General features: G+C 36.3%; 1 protein-coding gene across 2 annotated transcripts in view; it reads right to left on the minus strand.

Moving 5' to 3' along the window:
• The window catches only part of BBS9 (Bardet-Biedl syndrome 9), a 289,085-nt gene that overhangs the window by 111,044 nt on the left and 158,538 nt on the right, over window positions 1-19,503 (minus strand). The window contains exon 22 of one of the 2 annotated variants that reach the window (XM_051789143.1): window positions 4,524-4,634. The exons of the other annotated variant lie outside the window; for it this stretch is intronic. Within the exon in view, the coding sequence (XP_051645103.1) occupies window positions 4,524-4,634 (111 nt within the window). The remainder of the gene's footprint in view (window positions 1-4,523; window positions 4,635-19,503) is intronic. 2 annotated transcript variants of the gene reach the window in all.

The raw sequence follows: 19,503 nt of genomic DNA on the forward strand, positions 1-19,503 counted from the left end.
GGCCTTTGGTTTCATTTGGTCTCAGGAAGAGCTTCTTAGAAATATTTGTGTTTAAACAATAAATATAAATACTGAGCCATGCTCGACTGCTCTCTCAGGAAGACAAGATTATTCTGAATTATCATGGTAAGGTCAGGCAAACATTTCCCTTATATATTAAAGACCTTTTTTTTGTTTAGATAGATCATTTACAGGACAGATTTACAGGATCTTTGGTGAAAAATTCTGCCAGGAAAAGTAAGTCTTAAAAGTAGTGAAAATTCCAATACCTGCATGACACGCTACTTCACAAATCTGACTCCCACTGTTGTAAAATCCTGAACGAGTAGGCAAACTACAAAGTCATCAGCACTCTTGTTCCACAAAAAAAAGACCAAAATAAAACCAACCAAAAATCACAAAGATAATTTTTTCAACCCAATCATTGCCTTATTCATGCTAACCTTTCATCTGGTTTTCTATCACTTTAGTGCAGTTACTCATGATTTACCAGTGTAAAGCTCTTTACTCATAAAAAAAAAATAAATCAGATCCTTTCTGTGTAAAATATTCGGTAGGAATAGGGTTTAGAAAAACATTTTAGGAAATTCTCTTTCATACTTAGTAGCATGCAACACATAGCATATAAGGAATTCAGAACACTTACTTTAAGGGTTATATCGCAATAAATGCATATGTTGTTATTACATGCAAAAGCTCACCACCAGCACAGTTTAATTGTTCAGAGAAAAGTTGTTTAAAGGTTGTTACCCACATCCCTTAGAGATTTCTCTAAGAAGTCGGCATGCACAAGAACTTTCTTAAACCTCTTTGTGACAAACCACATTTTCAACTCATTTCATCGGAAATATTAAAGCACACTTCCCCTTGAAATCAAACCACTCAAGCAAACTGCAACTCTAGTAAGAAATTCATAACTTGTAAGAAAATGGAAGACAGCAGGAACAGCATAACAAAGAGAAAGGAACTCCACAGGACCTACATAGATTCTAAAACCACTACATTTGTACTTGTTATTGCAGCAGAGGTCAGCATAACTGCACTGGTATTGCAGTTGTGGAAAAAGTAAAGATATAACAAACAGACACAACTTCAAATTATATTTGAACTCTCTACCAGGCATGTGCAGCCCACAATGCAATCTGTGCTGCTCTGTCCTCACTCTAACCAAAGCACCAAGGTCAACATTAGAAGTGATTTATCATGCTAGCATTACTCCTCCGAATGCAGTGCACACAGACTCAGTATCTTGAGGGGGTAAGAAGGAAGAATTATTTTCCATTCACTGGAATAGAAAATGTTCAAGGGAGTATTTTGTACCCACTCAAATAAAAGCTGTCTAAATTAAGCTTCTCCTACAACTGCAATAGTATCATTAACTTCCAAATATTGTGAACGTGATCCTATTCTTTACTATGGCGTCACAACATACTTGAACTAGGAAAAAAAATAAGAAAAAAAAATCAGTGAGAACTGTTTCAGCAATTTAAAGAAAACATCATACAACCAGTAATTCCCCTTCCAAAGAGGTTCTGTGATTGGGCTAAAACCATTCCTTCTCTCCTTGCACAGACTTGCAGCATGACTTCTAGATGTCATTTTCTGCTGTCCTAAGTAACTATTCCAACTAAAGCCATTCCTTCAGGGCCTATCACCGGTCCCCAGAGAGAAGAGATTGGTGCCTGCCCCTCTGCTTCCCCTCATGTGAAAGTTGTAGAGTGCCACAAAGTCTCCCCTCAGTGTCCTCTTCTCCAGGCTGAAAAAGCCAAGATACCTCAGCCACCCTTCATATGGCTTCCCCTCTAGAACCACCACCATCCTCGTTGCCCTCCTTTGGCTGCTCTCTAAGAGCTTAATATCTTTCTTATATCGTGGTTCTCAAAACTGTACATGCTACATCAAGTTCAATTCTCCTTACAGTCCTGAGGCTTCATCCTTTACTGGATGCAAGTACTATAGACCTAAAGATGGTACTCTCCTGCATCCAACTGAAGTTCTCCCATAACCTACAGGATCCTTTGGGATATCCTAACTTTACAAGCTCATCTTATCCCTTTGATTTCCATCTTCCTCTGTGAATGCAATCTATTATTAGACATGTTTCTTTTCAGGTTTCCTATACAGGGATATCACCTATTGTTTCCATGTGCGTACCAAACTACCCCTGAAGAGATGAAGAGACCCCAAAGAGACCTTGATTTTTCTCTTCAGTTTTCATCTATTTGGTTTTGTAGCCTCCACCTATTTTTATATATTTAAACCTCTATCATTAAATTGGGGGAATTTTTTGGTAAAGAACATTAAAGAAGCTTAGCATATCAGTTCAGCTGATACAGCACAATGAAAAATATTAGCTAAACACAGAAACCTCACTAAAGACGGTATAATTTTGCACTTTGCAACTACCTTTATAGCTACAGATATGAATAACAAAAGCCATCTGGAAGAAGAAAACAAAACGTCTCAACTTATCATCCAAATCTAGAACTCCATCAGGAAATGAAGGAAGATATATCAAGAAAAAATGATTTTTACTTTACTTTGTCCTTTTTTTCCTCTTACTTACTGCACACAGTTAAATTAAATGCAAACTCAAATAAAAAGATACATAAGACAAAAAAATATTCTTTGAGGGCTCTTTGTAATCACTGTGGTCTTGCTGCAGTCTCTGGTGCCTGAGCAAGAACCTGGTCCAAAAATATCATGTACAGAAAAACATTGAAATGCTGTGATTTCATGCCTACTGTTACCTTCAGGTTTAAGTAGCTCCCTTGGCTTTTACACTTGCAGCAATTAGAATTTCCAGACAGCTCAGCAGCAGATATTCTAGGTGTTGTCTATATTGCAGCACTAACTGGCAGATGGCAGTCAATTCTTACCATGAATGAATTAAATTCACTCATATAACACATGGTTGTAGACCTAAAGACTTTTTAAAAGCTTTCAAAGTTTTCATTCTGCCTTTTATAGTTACAAAGCAACAACAGCCAGCTATGTGACGTAAATCTCAACTTTTATCATGGGCTAAGACTTACAGTAGGATATGCAGGTCCCCCACGCTGTTGTTTCTGGATCTCATGAATACATTTCTACACTTTTCCACTTAGGCTAGTCTTTTCAGCAATAAGGTTATTTAAATATATTAGAACACTATCTACTCAAGAAAAAATATGTGCTTGATCAGGAGACTGGAGCATCAAAGAGGAGGAATTACCTGCCATATGTTTGTGATTTGCTGGTCTAGTTGCCTCAAGTTGGAATTTTATCAGGATTGTATCCTCCATCAGAGAGATGATACACTTTTCCATTATGAGGAAGGTACTTAATATATCCAGATGGCAAATGTTAAAATATAGGTATGTCAACTTTGACAGGTTCCCTTCTTCTTATGACCTGAAGTCCATGAGGATCACAAGTAATTAGTGCGCTAGGAAAGTCAGAGCTTTAGGTCTTCAGGGGATTTTTCAGGTTGTTTTTGTGAGCAGATACTAATTTTGGTGGTTTAAGTTACACCATGGCATTATTATACATTGCAGCACTAGATAACCTTCTTCCCTGCCCACTATTTGCTAATGTAAGTTCTGCTATTGCAATTAACCATTATATACTATATATTCCAATTCCCTGTCGGTCTGTGCAACATTTAGCTGAGCAAACATGCAACTGAATGCATTTTAAACACTCAATTAACTGGTTTTGGCAGCTGTATAAGGATTTTCTGACTATTGTTGGTTGCAACCTCTAAGCTGCTCTTCTTAACTTCAACACCCATCTATAATGAACACTTCTGGTTTACAAACAACATTTGAATACTCTTAAACATTACAGGACAAAATCAGACAAAGAATGGGGGAAAGAGGAGTGAAGGTACAACGTAGTAAGCAAAAGGTGAAATTGCTGTTGTCACAGCCTGAGAACTTACCAGGCACTTTATTAAACTGCAATGCACTACTTTACAGTGTTGCTTTTAAAATATGTTAACACTATATCACAGTTCCCGGCAGCATGAAGTCTTTCCAGAAAATATGTCATCACTGTATGCAACATATTTTATAGCCAGTATAATTTCATTTTATTAGATCCAATAATATTTTTCTGAAATTCTAGGAAGTCTCCCCACAAAAGATAAGTAATGACCACGTTTTAATCAGCTGGCACAAAGTGTAACCACCATACTGCAAGAAAAAGAAGCCTTTATTACATCAAAATGTCCTCAGTTTCATTTTGCCTCTGTGGAAGAGGTCACAAATAAAACCTCTTCCACATTCAAATATGATGTAGCACAAAACCTTTCAACTGCAAAGTTATTTAATTCCAAGGCTGATCTCTACAGTTGAACCATTCTTGACAGAAGAAGCTGAATAAGCTCAGAATCCTACACATTGTACTATTATAGCAAGAAAAACTGAAAATTATGGTAACAAAGCCTGAAACACATGCCATTTGTTTCATATGTCCACAAACATTCTGAAAAGATGACCTGTACACTTCTAAGTGAAATAATGTAATTTTCCTTTTCTTACCATGCTTGGATTTCTGCTTTGTGATCTGCCCGTGACTGGAAAACATTGCTGCAGAGCCCGGTATAACGGTTCTTTCCTCTAAATCAGACTCTGGGATTGTAGCACAGCCACCTAGTTGAAAATGGAAGAAACTTGATGGTGTGTTTATGTAACAAAACAAATTCACTGGTGCATAATTGAGGAAAAGAGGTGATAAATTAGCTGACAGGAACATATAAAACTAAAATGGTCTTTACTTTCACTTCACAGAAACATTTGTTAAAGAAAACTACTACCATTGTTTAGAAGGTTGATTATGTCTTAATGACTTCTTGCTACTACTTATGTCATTTTGAAAAAAGTTTGAATGTATTTAGACCACAGAATATGTAAAACTGGTTCCACACAAAACATGGAAAATAATTTGATTGGTGTTAAAGATCACATTACTGAGAGCTATTTTTGTAATAAAAATAATTAAGTGTGAATGAAATAACTTCACAAAATCAACAAACCTTATGAAGATTGTTAGCATACCACAGAGAATGACATGATTTTTTTTTTTTGGATGGGCTATTAAATACAGTATTTTTATTACTTAGTGCTAGAGATATGGAAATACAGGGACACTTTCAGTGTCCAGTAACACACTGCACTGGTAATGATTTTAGAATGTATGGCATAATAGATTCTTTGTATTTTTCAATATTGCTTTACGAGCAGTTCACTAGACAACACAATTACTTACAGCTCTCTTCAAACGTTTAAATGCCTATGTTTAAAATATGAAGAGAGGGATAATCTAGTAGTAGTATCAGCTGAAGATAGTTGCAATGGCTTGCAGTGGAATAGGTTGATGTGAATTTATTTCAGAACAGCTGTGGTCAGTACACTGGAGGATGTGTCACTATTCCACAGGAAAAACACGGCCTTGTAGTAATTGCATTGCCAACAATACAATTCACAGCTGAGCTGCATCTCTTTCTCACAGCCCTCCCAGGATCACCACTAGCAAGCAAACAAATCCATGTACTTATCTATTGTGTTCTGAAAGCACGTGTTTATAAGCAGCACATCAACTCCCAATGGAGTGCACAGACTTTTCACCTTTATGTCAGAGTTGTTCTGTTTTGAAAAGACATGTTCTACTCCAGGCCCCATAAGCAGTGCATCCAATTTGAAGGAACACAGGCTCTTCTCTCTTTACAAACTAAATAAGTAAAACAGTTGAAAATGAGGACGCAGTCCCAAGGAGGAGAGTTGCATTTTCCCCAGCAGTTTCAGAAGCACTGGCAAACCAATGCCTGATGTCCTGCAGACACGTACCACCCTGTCTAGCCAGGGTAAAGCATGACAGCTCCAGCAAATCCTGTGAAAACACTCATTACTACCAGATGAGGAACTAACACAGCATCTTTTGCTCCTAAGGAAGAGGGAAGACACAACAATATGCAAATACACCCTGAGAGAAAGTATAAGATGCATCACAGGGGTTATGTTTGATTTACAGCAAGCAAATTTTTTCACTAAGAAAGGAACATTAGGAGTGAATGTGTCAGCAATGTGCAGACTTATGACTCATGACAGCTTCGAATATTTAGGATACCTGCTATGAAAATGAAAGAGAAAATGGGAAATTAGAAAAACCTCTTCATAGTAAAATACTGCAACACTGGAATAATGCACTGATGTTGCATTAAATATAAATGTACCTACAGGTTAAATGGAAATAAATATCAGTAAACTAATATTTCTGTTCCCATTTGAAAATTGTGACTAAAATGTAAACTGTTAGATTTGAGGAAACTGAAACCAGTGCTTTAAATGTCAATTTAGATATTTTTCATTCTTATTGTTCAGATAAAATCTACCCTGTTAAACACTGATCTGTAAATAGAGGATACAAAATTAATAGCTCTTTTGAGCAAGAAAACTTAAGAATGGCATCATATATTTTAAGAGGTTTTATAACACTTTCTATCAGCATGAGTGAAAACTCACCAAGTCAATTAGTATCTATTGAATTTCTACATGACAATAAAAGAACTTCTATAACATTCATTCTAACAACCTGAAATTCAGTAACTTACATAGCCTTGAGAATTGATGGCTTTTGGTGCCAAAATATTTCATTAGTCATCAATGTTGACAGTAACTGAATAAGAGTTGGAAAAGGTCTATTTGCCCTTAGCTACGACATACTACTTGCTGAAAGGAAGCAGGACTTCCTGCTCTTGATTTTGATGTGAGAGATTTATTGAGATCTACTTTTCATGATACTATTAGAAGTTATTGCAACTAAAACCAAAATGAACTTCTTCCATTATTTTATTTACTTGAGAATAGTGAGGACTGAAATGCTGCCAGTGACAGACTATTTTACATAAAAAGAAAATGTAGACAGAAAACACAGAGCAGTATTATCAGCATCAATATTAAGAATAGTAATCATGTGTTACTTCTGCAAGGATATCAATAACTGTTTCCTATTTTATAGTATTTTTTAAATACTACTGTTTCATAAGGGCATTCCATGTGCTAAAAGCACTGTTCTCAGTGGGGCAAAATTTCACCAGGACTCTTGTGACAATAATTATTTAAATGAGTGGTCAGATAGGAAAGCAATCTAATAGTGATATTTTTACTTTTTTTGAGAAAACGAGGCTTACAGGATCAAGGTCTTTGTGCCCCCTCATTTCTACCTTACTCTTCTAATATCAGTATTACCTTCTAAATGAAGGAGCTACTCAAATTTGCTAAATGTATGTCCCTTAACTTGTTCAGATGCCTAGGGCTAGGTAGGATGACCAGACCCTCATCTACACATCAACCTTCCTCAACACAAGTGGTATCCACGTCTTCCAATGGAACTAATGGCAAATTCCATTTTCTTGTTCCAACAGGCACAGGTACACTTCCTCAAGACAACAATCAGTACCCTTGACAGTATGCTCTGATTCCACACAGGAAGAAAGGAGTGGAGTTCATACTGAGACAATTGTCGCAGTGAAAGAAGCAAAACATTCAAAGTAAATTTTAAACTTTCACTAGACTGAAAAAGAAACTGGATAAGGCACAAATACACACTACTGAATATAATATTTTAACCACGGTAGGCCAGGATTTTGTGCTTCCAAAACATTCTACAACTCAGAAGGGCAGCTATCTGAAAAAAACCCCAAACAATCCCAAAATCAAACCAAAAAAAAAAAGAAACCAAACCAAAACAAAACCAAAACAAACCAACCAAACAAACAAAACAAAAGACCCACAACTCTTCTCTGCTAGGACTATAAGTTTTTTAATTTCTAACTTCAGACGTATCTGCTCTGACTTCCCTGGTCAGAACTTCTACTTCAGGTTTTAAAAAACTCTTTGAATTTTTGTGTTCATTTCAATAAGTATTTACTGAATGTCCATTTTAGCAAGCATTTTAAGTTTTTATGCACCTAGAACACTAAAAGAAATCACAGTAGAAAAATAAATCACATTCGTTCATAATTACCTGAATGGTACAAATCTGAACAGTAAAATATTTAAGGAAAAAGGGGGAAAAGAGGTAGGAATATTAGTACATAAATCTACACACTGGAAATTATTCAAGTTGAGAAGTCCTCCAGATGTCAGTCTGTAAACAGTGCTTCATAAAATGAATTTCCCCACTAATTGTTGGCAGAAATAACATCTAGAATATGTTATTGCATTTGACCCACTCTTTGCCCCTTTACTGTGTAGCTTAATTCTTGTTTGACATCACAGATCTTTTATCAGTTGTGATAAACCCAAGAAAGCAAGCTTTTGTCAGCAAAACTGTTTGATAGGGTACAAAATGCATAAAATTACACTCAAGCTAATTGTGAACTTTGTTCACCAAAGGAAATGAGACTTCTCTTGCTTATTTTCACTACACCTGTTTTTGTAACACATTTGGTTCTTAAGTTGGAAAAAGATACCCACACCCAAAGGAAACATAAACATATAACACACATTGAACAAAAATTAAGTACTGACAGTTTTCCTACAGGTTCATATCACCATGTTTTCACACGTTTTATTGAGGCTCTAAAAGTGGAAAAACAGGAAAACAAAAGTGGTATACATCTAAAAAAATTAAAAGGCACTGTGAGGTAAAGAGTATTTGAGTTTCCTCTTTCTCTTACCCTCAGTCACAGCCTAAACTATGCATAAAGTTTCCATTTTCCTCTGAAATTAACTATTAAAAGAGTCCACAGAAAGAAGAAAAAAGCTTCCTGAGCAGTCCTTGGCAGCAAAACAGCCCAAATGTGAGCAGAGCCTTGTAAATAATAGATTTTGCATCCATATGTATATCATTATACAAATAAATTATACAAATAATCTAAACAGCAAAATTATTTCACAGAGATTCCAAAAAACCATATCCAAAACCATGTTCACTTTGGTTTTCTTGTTCTGTCAACCATTTTAGGAAAGTGCATACTAAAAATGCAGTCTACAACATTAGTGATTATTCTCTCTGAAAGAGCTAATCAATTACCAATTGCTCAATCAGAGTACTGATTCTGCTAGCTACCTTTATTCAAGTCCTGTAAATTTTATAAGAAAAGAAAGGAAGGAAGGGAAAAAGGGAGAGAGAAAGAGAGAAAGAGAGAGAGAGAAAGAGAGAGAGAGAGAGAGAAAGGGAGAGAGAGAAAGGGAGAGAGAGAAAGGGAGAGAGAGAAAGGGAGAGAGAGAAAGGGAGAGAGAGAAAGGGAGAGAGAGAAAGGGAGAGAGAGAAAGGGAGAGAGAGAAAGGGAGAGAGAGAAAGGGAGAGAGAGAAAGGGAGAGAGAGAAAGGGAGAGAGAGAAAGGGAGAGAGAGAAAGGGAGAGAGAGAAAGGGAGAGAGAGAAAGGGAGAGAAAGGGAGAGAGAGAAAGGGAGAGAAAGGGAGAGAGAGAAAGGGAGAGAAAGGGAGAGAAAGGGAGAGAGAGAAAGGGAGAGAAAGGGAGAGAGAGAAAGGGAGAGAAAGGGAGAGAGAGAAAGGGAGAGAAAGGGAGAGAGAGAAAGGGAGAGAAAGGGAGAGAAAGGGAGAGAAAGGGAGAGAAAGGGAGAGAAAGGGAGAGAAAGGGAGAGAAAGGGAGAGAAAGGGAGAGAAAGGGAGAGAAAGGGAGAGAAAGGGAGAGAAAGGGAGAGAAAGGGAGAGAAAGGGAGAGAAAGGGAGAGAAAGGGAGAGAAAGGGAGAGAAAGGGAGAGAAAGGGAGAGAAAGGGAGAGAAAGGGAGAGAAAGGGAGAGAAAGGGAGAGAAAGGGAGAGAAAGGGAGAGAAAGGGAGAGAAAGGGAGAGAAAGGGAGAGAAAGGGAGAGAAAGGGAGAGAAAGGGAGAGAAAGGGAGAGAAAGGGAGAGAAAGGGAGAGAAAGGGAGAGAAAGGGAGAGAAAGGGAGAGAAAGGGAGAGAAAGGGAGAGAAAGGGAGAGAAAGGGAGAGAAAGGGAGAGAAAGGGAGAGAAAGGGAGAGAAAGGGAGAGAAAGGGAGAGAAAGGGAGAGAAAGGGAGAGAAAGGGAGAGAAAGGGAGAGAAAGGGAGAGAAAGGGAGAGAAAGGGAGAGAAAGGGAGAGAAAGGGAGAGAAAGGGAGAGAAAGGGAGAGAAAGGGAGAGAAAGGGAGAGAAAGGGAGAGAAAGGGAGAGAAAGGGAGAGAAAGGGAGAGAAAGGGAGAGAAAGGGAGAGAAAGGGAGAGAAAGGGAGAGAAAGGGAGAGAAAGGGAGAGAAAGGGAGAGAAAGGGAGAGAAAGGGAGAGAAAGGGAGAGAAAGGGAGAGAAAGGGAGAGAAAGGGAGAGAAAGGGAGAGAAAGGGAGAGAAAGGGAGAGAAAGGGAGAGAAAGGGAGAGAAAGGGAGAGAAAGGGAGAGAAAGGGAGAGAAAGGGAGAGAAAGGGAGAGAAAGGGAGAGAAAGGGAGAGAAAGGGAGAGAAAGGGAGAGAAAGGGAGAGAAAGGGAGAGAAAGGGAGAGAAAGAGAGAGAAAGAGAGAGAAAGTCAGAAGAGACAAGGGAGAGAGAAAAATAGACAAAGAAAAAGAAGGATTTTTTTTTTTCTCCTAAGTGGGTGTCTGATAAACACAGTTACAATTCACAGTAGAACACAGTCCAAGTTGAGTTCAGATATTCACTAGCAAAATGTAGAGTCACTGATTAATCAGTTATAGATTTCAGAACATAGCGCCTAAATCTAACAGTGTAGATACAATTTTGCAGTCACACAATTCCATTGTTTTGAGTCTGATTTGACATAACCAAATTCATCAGAATTATGGAAAATATTTCTGTATTACATTCCATGAGAATAATAAATTAGGGGAAAAAAATCATACCAACAGAATATGCAGTCCAAGATCATTGAAAATTACCAAAACATATTTTCAGTGGGAGCACACAGACATACCAGACTGTTGTTCTGATTTACTCATGTTTTACTGAAATGTTTTTCAACAAAACTTCCAGTTCTTAAATTCCATAGCTTGTCCTGTAATAAGTTGTCATTATTTGCACCTAGAGCTATGCAGAGATAATTTGCTCCAATTGTGTGGCTTCTGTTTGAGCTCGTAGCCCATTCAAATATTTTGAGCGTGCCTGAGTTCATAAAACCCTGACTTGAGAAGTTCAGGGTACTTTGGCCGCATAAACTCTTTATGGGAGCAACGATGGTGTTTAAACTGTCAAATTTCTTGGCCATTCTTCCAGGATGAGGTTCAGTGCATGTGTATGCAAGTCATACAAATGGCATTGGGAAACACATTGCTAAGAACAGATCTAACAGCTGTTTTCATTAAAGAAGCATTATTGGATATTCGGCCAAGAATACAAAAATCAACATTCAGTAGTACCCTTACTAGTTCAGGACTGAGAATGCAGTAACATTAAACTATATAATGCCATGAAATATCTACCAAAGCAATTTGTTAGCACTATGAACAAGGGATGAATGTTGACAGTTGTGCTTCAACCACATAAGTGTGTTGTTCCATCCAACAACCTATTCACTTGATGAGCACAGACTGGCTGAAAAACATGCTCTGTGTTCTGATATTTGCTGGGAGAGGTAACATACTGAATTTTACAGTGCTTGGAGGATTTCCATCTGTTTTTATGTAATAGAATAGAAAAATCAGCTTGCAAGAACTTTTCAGGAAGAATATCAACTCTTGACAAAGACCATAACTATATAAACCAATATATTTTTCAGAGTACACTGCCTCACATAACACCTGGTGGTTTTGTTGATGGGGTATCCTCTTCCCCATATTCAGTGTATCACTAAATTTAGCTTTTATTTAGCATAACTAGGAATGGGTTTCTTTCAAAATACTTAAATATAGCAGTAGCAGAAGTTACAGAATACACTGTCATCAATATATTTTCAGAACAACGTTTTTATTCAGTAACAAACTCAATTTCATGCTACCCTTTTGGGGAGCAAAAAGAATATGCAAGGCTTTTGTTTTGGTTTACACATATGAATTCATTCTGTGCACATAAATGGTCATATATATGTATTAGGATACATGTATATGAAACATATAAAGAATTTTATACAATTTTTTTTCAGTAAGACATTTTTTCAAATCTCTGGAGCCTGTATTCATTGCATTGTTTCAGTAATGCACAGTTGTAAGGAGGCTACTAGATCTTTAGACTTTTGGACTAATTTATATCAAAAACTTAAACAGGTAACACTCTCTTTGATACACTTCCCTGATCATTTTTTCTAAAAGTGTACTCAAATGAATTTCCACTGTAATTTCTGCTTTCTGTTTGCCAACACACCCCAAGAGAATACCTCAAAGTCAATGTTCAGAGCAGATGGGATCTCTGGAGCTTGCTTGTCAAAAAAACTTACACAATATTGCCTTTATGTAGTCTCTAACCTTTCTCCAGCGTACAGTGAAAGTAAACAGACTAAAATTTGACTGTTATAATCTTGATAACAAACATTTCCTGGTATTCATCATTCTAAAAAATCTGAAGAAATATTTTGCTCCCATTTCCATTTAAAATACTTATATTTCCTGAAGCACATACATGAAGTTTTCTTCCAGTTGAAGATGCAAGCGTGCAGACACATATATAGACACTATATACTTGTATGTATGTGTATACACACACAAATGTTGGACTTACTAGTGAAGGAAGAGCAAGTCCTCATTCCCTGCACTCAGAAGTTGAAGGGACAGTAAATGTTTGTGGCCTAGTTTGCAGTGTTGTAAACTATGAGTTTCAATACTGCAAGACTTTCAAGGTGAGTAGTCTTTGGCTGGCTCAGGGGACAGATAACTACCTTTAAGGAGATAAGAGCACATTGACCTAAGCAAAACACTTAAAAGGAGGAAGCTCAATAATACAAATTAGCAAAAACGGGATTTTTTGTCTTAACTGTGAAGAAGAAATAAAAGATAATGCAATTTGCTGCATGAAACCTTTTTAGGCAGGATATTTTGAGACAGCCTTGATGGAACAGTAGTAACAGGAGCAGTTAATGAGGGGCTTGTGCCTAATATAGATCAGAAACTGAGTGAAATCAAAGAAAAAGCATCTGAGATGTATGCTAACACATGATTTTGGGCTAGAAAATACACAAACAAGGCCTACTGACATCAGATGTAGTATCAGATATACTGTGGATAACAGAAGACAGCAGACTAGTAATTGGGATTATAATGTATGTATTGAAGAATGTATGTTGCTCAGAAAAATCAAAATTAAATTGGTAGAGTAATACTTCATAGCACTATTGTGATGGGCTACTGAAAGAGTAGTATACAGAATTGGTCAATTTTGAAAATTATTGTAAAGTAGTTTAATACACAAAATGCCAAATTTTAGCTACAGAACACAAATATCAGATTTCAATAGCAATTGCAGTTGCTTTGATATTACGAGAGTCAGAAAGTATGCTATTATGGAAACGAAATAAGATATGAAACCCACAGTAATAATCACAGGATGACAGAAGAAAAAAGTCCCAACATGATGACTAGTAAAAAGATGAAGGTAATTTTGAAATTCACCTGACAATTTTCCATGTAAGAATCAAGAATAGAGAATTATAGTATTAGTTCAATACTCTTGAACAAGACACTGGTAAAACAACTGGAATACTGGGTTCGATTCTTTTTACCATGTTCATGACAGGTTAAATAAACCCGGGAAAGTTCAGCTGAAGGTTACTAAGATCATACAGGAATCACCTTACTGACACATGAGCAGATGACCGGCCTTGCTCAGCTAACAGGACTAAAAATGGAACAGACTGATCTTTACCAGTAATGCAATTTGGTCAGAAACCCTTAGTGTCTGGAAAAATAAAAGACACTCTTAGGACAAGAGAGAATCGTTCACAAATTAATTTTTACTTGAAATTAGGTTTCTGACTACCAAGACAGCAAGGGCATTGAACCACCCAAAACAGAAACCATGGAGGTAAATAATTCTATGTATGAATGAGACTAAATTACCTTATTCTAACACAGAGATGGAGTTTCTAAACAAGGGATTTCTTTTATTCCTTCCTCTCCACCCCCTCCAAACAGAAAACATAGGCAATAGAGGACAAAACACATACAGATTTATCTTTTAGTATTCTGAAATTATCCAATTTTATGTTATCTAATTATGAGTAGTTATCTAAGTCTTAGAACATAAATAAATTATTATTCTCTATTTGTCTAACAATATTTTCACAGTATTTTAAGTGAACATGAGATATCACAAAAAATATGCCACATTACTACTTTAATCAGCTATAGGAGGTAAACCATTACTTCACAATGAAAATAAGAATTGTAGAGATTTTGGGAATAAGTATAATTAGAAATATTTAATTTAAAAAGCAGCAGTGATACTGTTCATTCTTAGAAGCTCTAGTTCTGACAATTCTGATTCCCAAAAATATCTGGCAAATGAACTTACCAAATTTACATTTGGAAAGACACTGGATTCTAAAATATAAAATGCCAAGTGCTGAAATTTCATACAAATAATCTGACATCATATTTTTAAGAGGGTAATGAACTAGCCTCTGTTCTTCTGTATCTCCAGTTAATACTTAGAAATATGCAACTCAGGTGATGAAATAAACATGGATAAAAGCATCCTCTTGTAATGTTATTGAAAAAAACCAAGAGAACATCTATTTGGTGCCTTTACAAGACAAACAGCATATAGATCCTTTGAGCACTAAGGGTTTAGGATATCAAAGTATTCACAAGGGAAAAAGATAATTCTCTCTTTTAATAACACTTAAGTTCCCTTCCACAATCGAAATGCAACCTTTGCTGAAAAATCCTGCTTTTCTGTTAATTACATCCAAGATAGCATTGTTTTCATGTATTGGAAATTTCTACTTTCTCAACTGTACCCAAATATCAGACTTTTCCATAACATGTAGAACCTGTGAATAACATTGTATTTGTTTAGGCTTTAAAAATGTTGCTTTGACTTAATTACCAACTATGATTTTTATTATTGTACTGGGAGCTAAGAATGAATCAAATTATAATAACCTATTTTTCCTCCAACAATAAGAAACATACATTACTTATATTTACTTTATTCTCACTAGCATTTAATACTTAATTTACTATATACTCTACTCACCAAATAAATCCAAGTATTATCTTGTGTTAGTTCAACCTTTCACAACATTAAAATCTCCGGGATTGATTTTAGGAGGAATCAAAAAAAGAGGCAACTTTGACTCCATTAAGTCATCATAAAGCCGTTCAATTATTTAGTTTATTTAGAGGAAATGAGCACAGAACTGCACATAATAATTTAAAATTACATCTTATCCTGCAGACAGAATTTTTTCTTTGATTACAAAAATTTCCTACTCAGCAAATTTTACTCTAAAAACTAGAGAGAATTTCATTCTTTCACTAGTACCACACCTAAAGCTGTGTAAACCATGCGATTTTACTAAAATCAATACCATTCAAATGTTGTGAAAATGATACAACTGAAGGATAAACAATTTTACATATATAAACATCTTGTATTGTTACTTCTGCAAGTATTTTAAGAAGTAGCCAGGTGATTGATGTGCTACATGTGATAAACCTGAAAGAGAATCAACTTTAGAAAACTGCAAAGTATCTTTCCATCAGACCAAGGTATCTGAAGATCTGAAAATCATGCCCTCAAAGGTCTCTAATAACTTGGGAGAATCTCGACACTGAACTTTTCAGAGAGAAGGATGAGACTCAATTTGGCTAATGTCATAAAACGAATTACATCCACTAGAAGATAATGGATAGTTAGGGAGAACTGTTCAAATCCAGCCCGCTTTTTTTTTTTTTTGTGAAAAGTAACGTCTGTTTTTACAATTAAAATGTTATGTCTGAAACAAAGTGGCTTTTTATATGAGAAGGCACAGGATTAACTGTTCTTTTTCCTCTTATTTAAAAGCTGACACTGCTGCTACTGTCCAAGATAATAAATAAAGTGACAGAGCAAGTAGAATACAGAGATGCTCTCAGTCTGCTATTTTATGTCTTATGCTTATTTAATTACCTCAATCAACTCTCTAGTTTTAAAGGATTATCTTGTAGCTTGACCAGAACACTGGGTTACTAATTTTTAAAAAAGTGTAAGTGTGACTGGATATCCTGAAATCTGCTAAAGTACAAGGTGAAAGCTGTATGACAAGGGGAGCCCCAACTTCCCTGTCCCTCGAAACCGCATTTTTCTTTGTTTTGTACAACGTCAGTACATGCTAAAGAAAGTCTATGTCAAATTAAACATAAATTCTGTAATGTTTATCTTAAATAAAACATAATTTAGAAATGTACATCTCATCTTCAAGGAACCTATACAAAGCAAGATAAAGATTAAATTATCAAATATGCTACTCGAAATACAACTAAAAGTATCAGACAAATAACATGAAACTGGAGAGAAGAATGAATTGAAATGAGAGAATTTTACAGATTGCTTTGCACAATCACACCAATCAACAAAAATAAGAGAGGAAATAAATTTAGAGTTCCTGCCAGGAGCCTGCTCTGGTCCAGACTCTCCATGGGGACACAGTTTCCTTTGGGCACATCCACCTCCACAGGCTGCAGGTGAATAATCTGCTCCACCATCTACCTCCACGGGCCGCAGGGGGACAGCCTGTCTCACTATGGTCTTCACCACAGGCTGAATTACCTCCACCACCACCTCCTCCACTGACCTTGGCATCTGCAGAGTTGTTTCTCTCACACATTCCCACTCCTCTCTGCGGCTGCAATTGCACGGATTTTTTTTCCCCCCTTCTTAAATACATTATCCCAGAGGCACTGCCACCATCACTGATGGGCTCAGCCTCAGAGTGGTGGGTCTGTCTGGAAGCCAGCTGGCATTGGCTCCATCAGACACGGGGGAAGCTTCTGGCAGCTTCTCACAGAAGTCAACCCTTTAACTCCCCCACTAACAAAACCTGGCCAAGCAAACTCAATACACTGTGTTACAGAACCCAACAAAAAGAACATACTACAATCTCTAATTCTAGGCTATAAACACACTTGGTTTGGAAAGTCAAGTTAAATATTATTTGAAATTGGTTTTTGATGTCTAGAATCATTCTCAAGTGAAGCTAGGCTTTAGCAAATTCAGGTATGCTTTAAATTATTTGGTGGACTTTATGAAGCTACTGATGAAAATAACACCATGGTTGCTAATTCTCCTATAATTCATCAATGTCACTTCTCCTTTACTGGTTCTTTTTAAAGTCCACCTCTTTTTTCTTCAACCATCTTGCCACTGCACTAACATAGCAGGTATCCTTTCTCTGCTTGTACATTACTTGAAAGAAACTGATTTAAGTCCAAATATCTGTATCTGAGCAGCAAACCAAGGATTGTGGAAAAATGTGGAATCCAAAGATCATCACTGTAGCTTGCTGCCTTCAAATCTATGATATTTTATATTAACTTATTTTGACAGTGTATCAGAAGTTCAACAACAGCATGAGCAATCTCTTAGTCCCCCATACTCTAAATATTTTAGAGTCAAATTGAATACAAACACTATTATCAAATATTATCCTCTTCATATCATTAGATAGCAGAAATATTTAATACAAAAAATCAATTACATCTTTTTGACTGATGGGTTGAGGTTTTTTTGGACTTGATATCAGCTTTTACTCTGACAGCACCAAAATTCATCTTGACCTCAATAAGATCTGAATTCCTTCATTAAAACCGGTAACATGATGGGGACAATTTCTATAAAAAAACCCAACATCCATCAAAAACCCCACAAACCACATACCCCACACCAAAAAACCCCCCACTATGTAAACATCATGGAACTTAATTTCCTTGCATTAAAAATCTGTGTTCATATAAAGATTTGTTCTATTGCCAAGCTCACTGAATGTCTGTGGCATTCTGATTCTTTTGCCTAATCAAAATGACTGAAACACACTTTAGGTTCTCTTGGCTTCCTTCCATAAAATATGCTTAATGACTTCACATGCAGATTAATCAAAGGCCAAGGATACATTTCATTGGTTAAAAAAGTGTTCTCTGTCCCTTTGCTTTGATTTGGTTATGTCTACAATACCAAGTAAAGCAGAGCAATAGTCATCTGACTTGAGAGTGTAAGACTTCACATTGAAGATCCACTGTCCCCTCTGATCATGTTTAAAAGGTTTTTTAACTCTGTCCTTTTCTGAAACTTCAAGTTTTGTTCATGATTTCATATTCAACAAACAAATTCTACCTGTCAATGTACTTGCCTCCTCCAGTAAAATTTAAGAAATCAGACCAGTATCTAGAAGGCAACACATCCCTCAACATTCTGAGTACACGGCAATACATTATAAATTTTAAAAGACTTGAGAAAGCTTATTTTAATTAAGCAGTCATTTCAAGACATGCTCATGACGTTTTCCTTTATGTATAATGACCATTTCACAGGACTTGGGAATAACTTTAAATAAAAGTTAAAGTGATTATAGTATTGTTATGAAGCACTACAACATCTACATTAAAACACTAGCTATACTTCATTCATACATAGAAAAATCATTTGTTAGAAATACTAAAGAAGAAACTCAGTCAGCTGAACAGATTTTCCCTTTCCAAATGACCCAGAACTAAAAGAGAAATTGGAAAAGACATTGTCTAGATAATGATTTACCTAAATAGAGTTACTGAAATCCAGATTTAGTTTCCGTTATGTAGTCAAACAGCCTGCAGGTATAATATCTTCAGCTGGCACCAGGCTTAATGCTTTTTTATCGATCTGCCCATAGCTTAAGTGCACATATAGGATATGGATTGTTAAACAATTCTTGTTATCTACCACTGATTATGGAAATATAATACATCTTGCAGCAGCATCTGCACTTTCTCTAACATGAAATGCTACTTAAAGCAAACTGTTCATTTTATCCTGTGAACTCTCTAACACCTGTGGGGCTTTTTGTGCACCAGCTAAATGGCTGAATTTGTTAAGCACCAATTACACAAAAAGCCCTCTCTGTTACAGCTCATGGTGTAAGTGATAACATTATCACTAGATTCTTTGTATCTCAGTTGCATCAAACGTAACGTACAATTATAACTGCACTTAATACAACACATTCAGATTCTTTCTATTTCTTCTCTTCCTGAAGTGATCCTTAGCTTCTCCTCATTTGAAGATTTCAACAAATTTGTGGGATTTGCTCAAGTCAATCTTTGCAAAGGGTTTGGTACAGCTATTAATACTACATGCTAAGTGTATCCTCTTTGGTGCTCAGTAGGAACAAATAGAAAAAAAAAAATCAATGTAGTTTTCATATTTTTATTACATTTTGTCTCTCTACTTGTCACGAAGAGTATAGCACTGCCATCATTGCACCAAAGTTACAGGGAAAAACAAGGCTTTTGCAGTCCTCTAATTTTTTTTCCTCCCAGAGCACAATTACATATTTATCTTTTCCTTTCTACTAACACCAAATCTACAATGAGTTAAACACCTTCTGTACCTTCCTTTTGTCCGAACACTGAAGAAAGACCCACC

Source organism: Manacus candei, unplaced genomic scaffold (genome assembly GCF_025592945.1).
Source record: "Manacus candei isolate 608988 ecotype Guabito, Panama unplaced genomic scaffold, ASM2559294v1 h1tg000026l, whole genome shotgun sequence".
NCBI lineage: Eukaryota > Metazoa > Chordata > Aves > Passeriformes > Pipridae > Manacus > Manacus candei.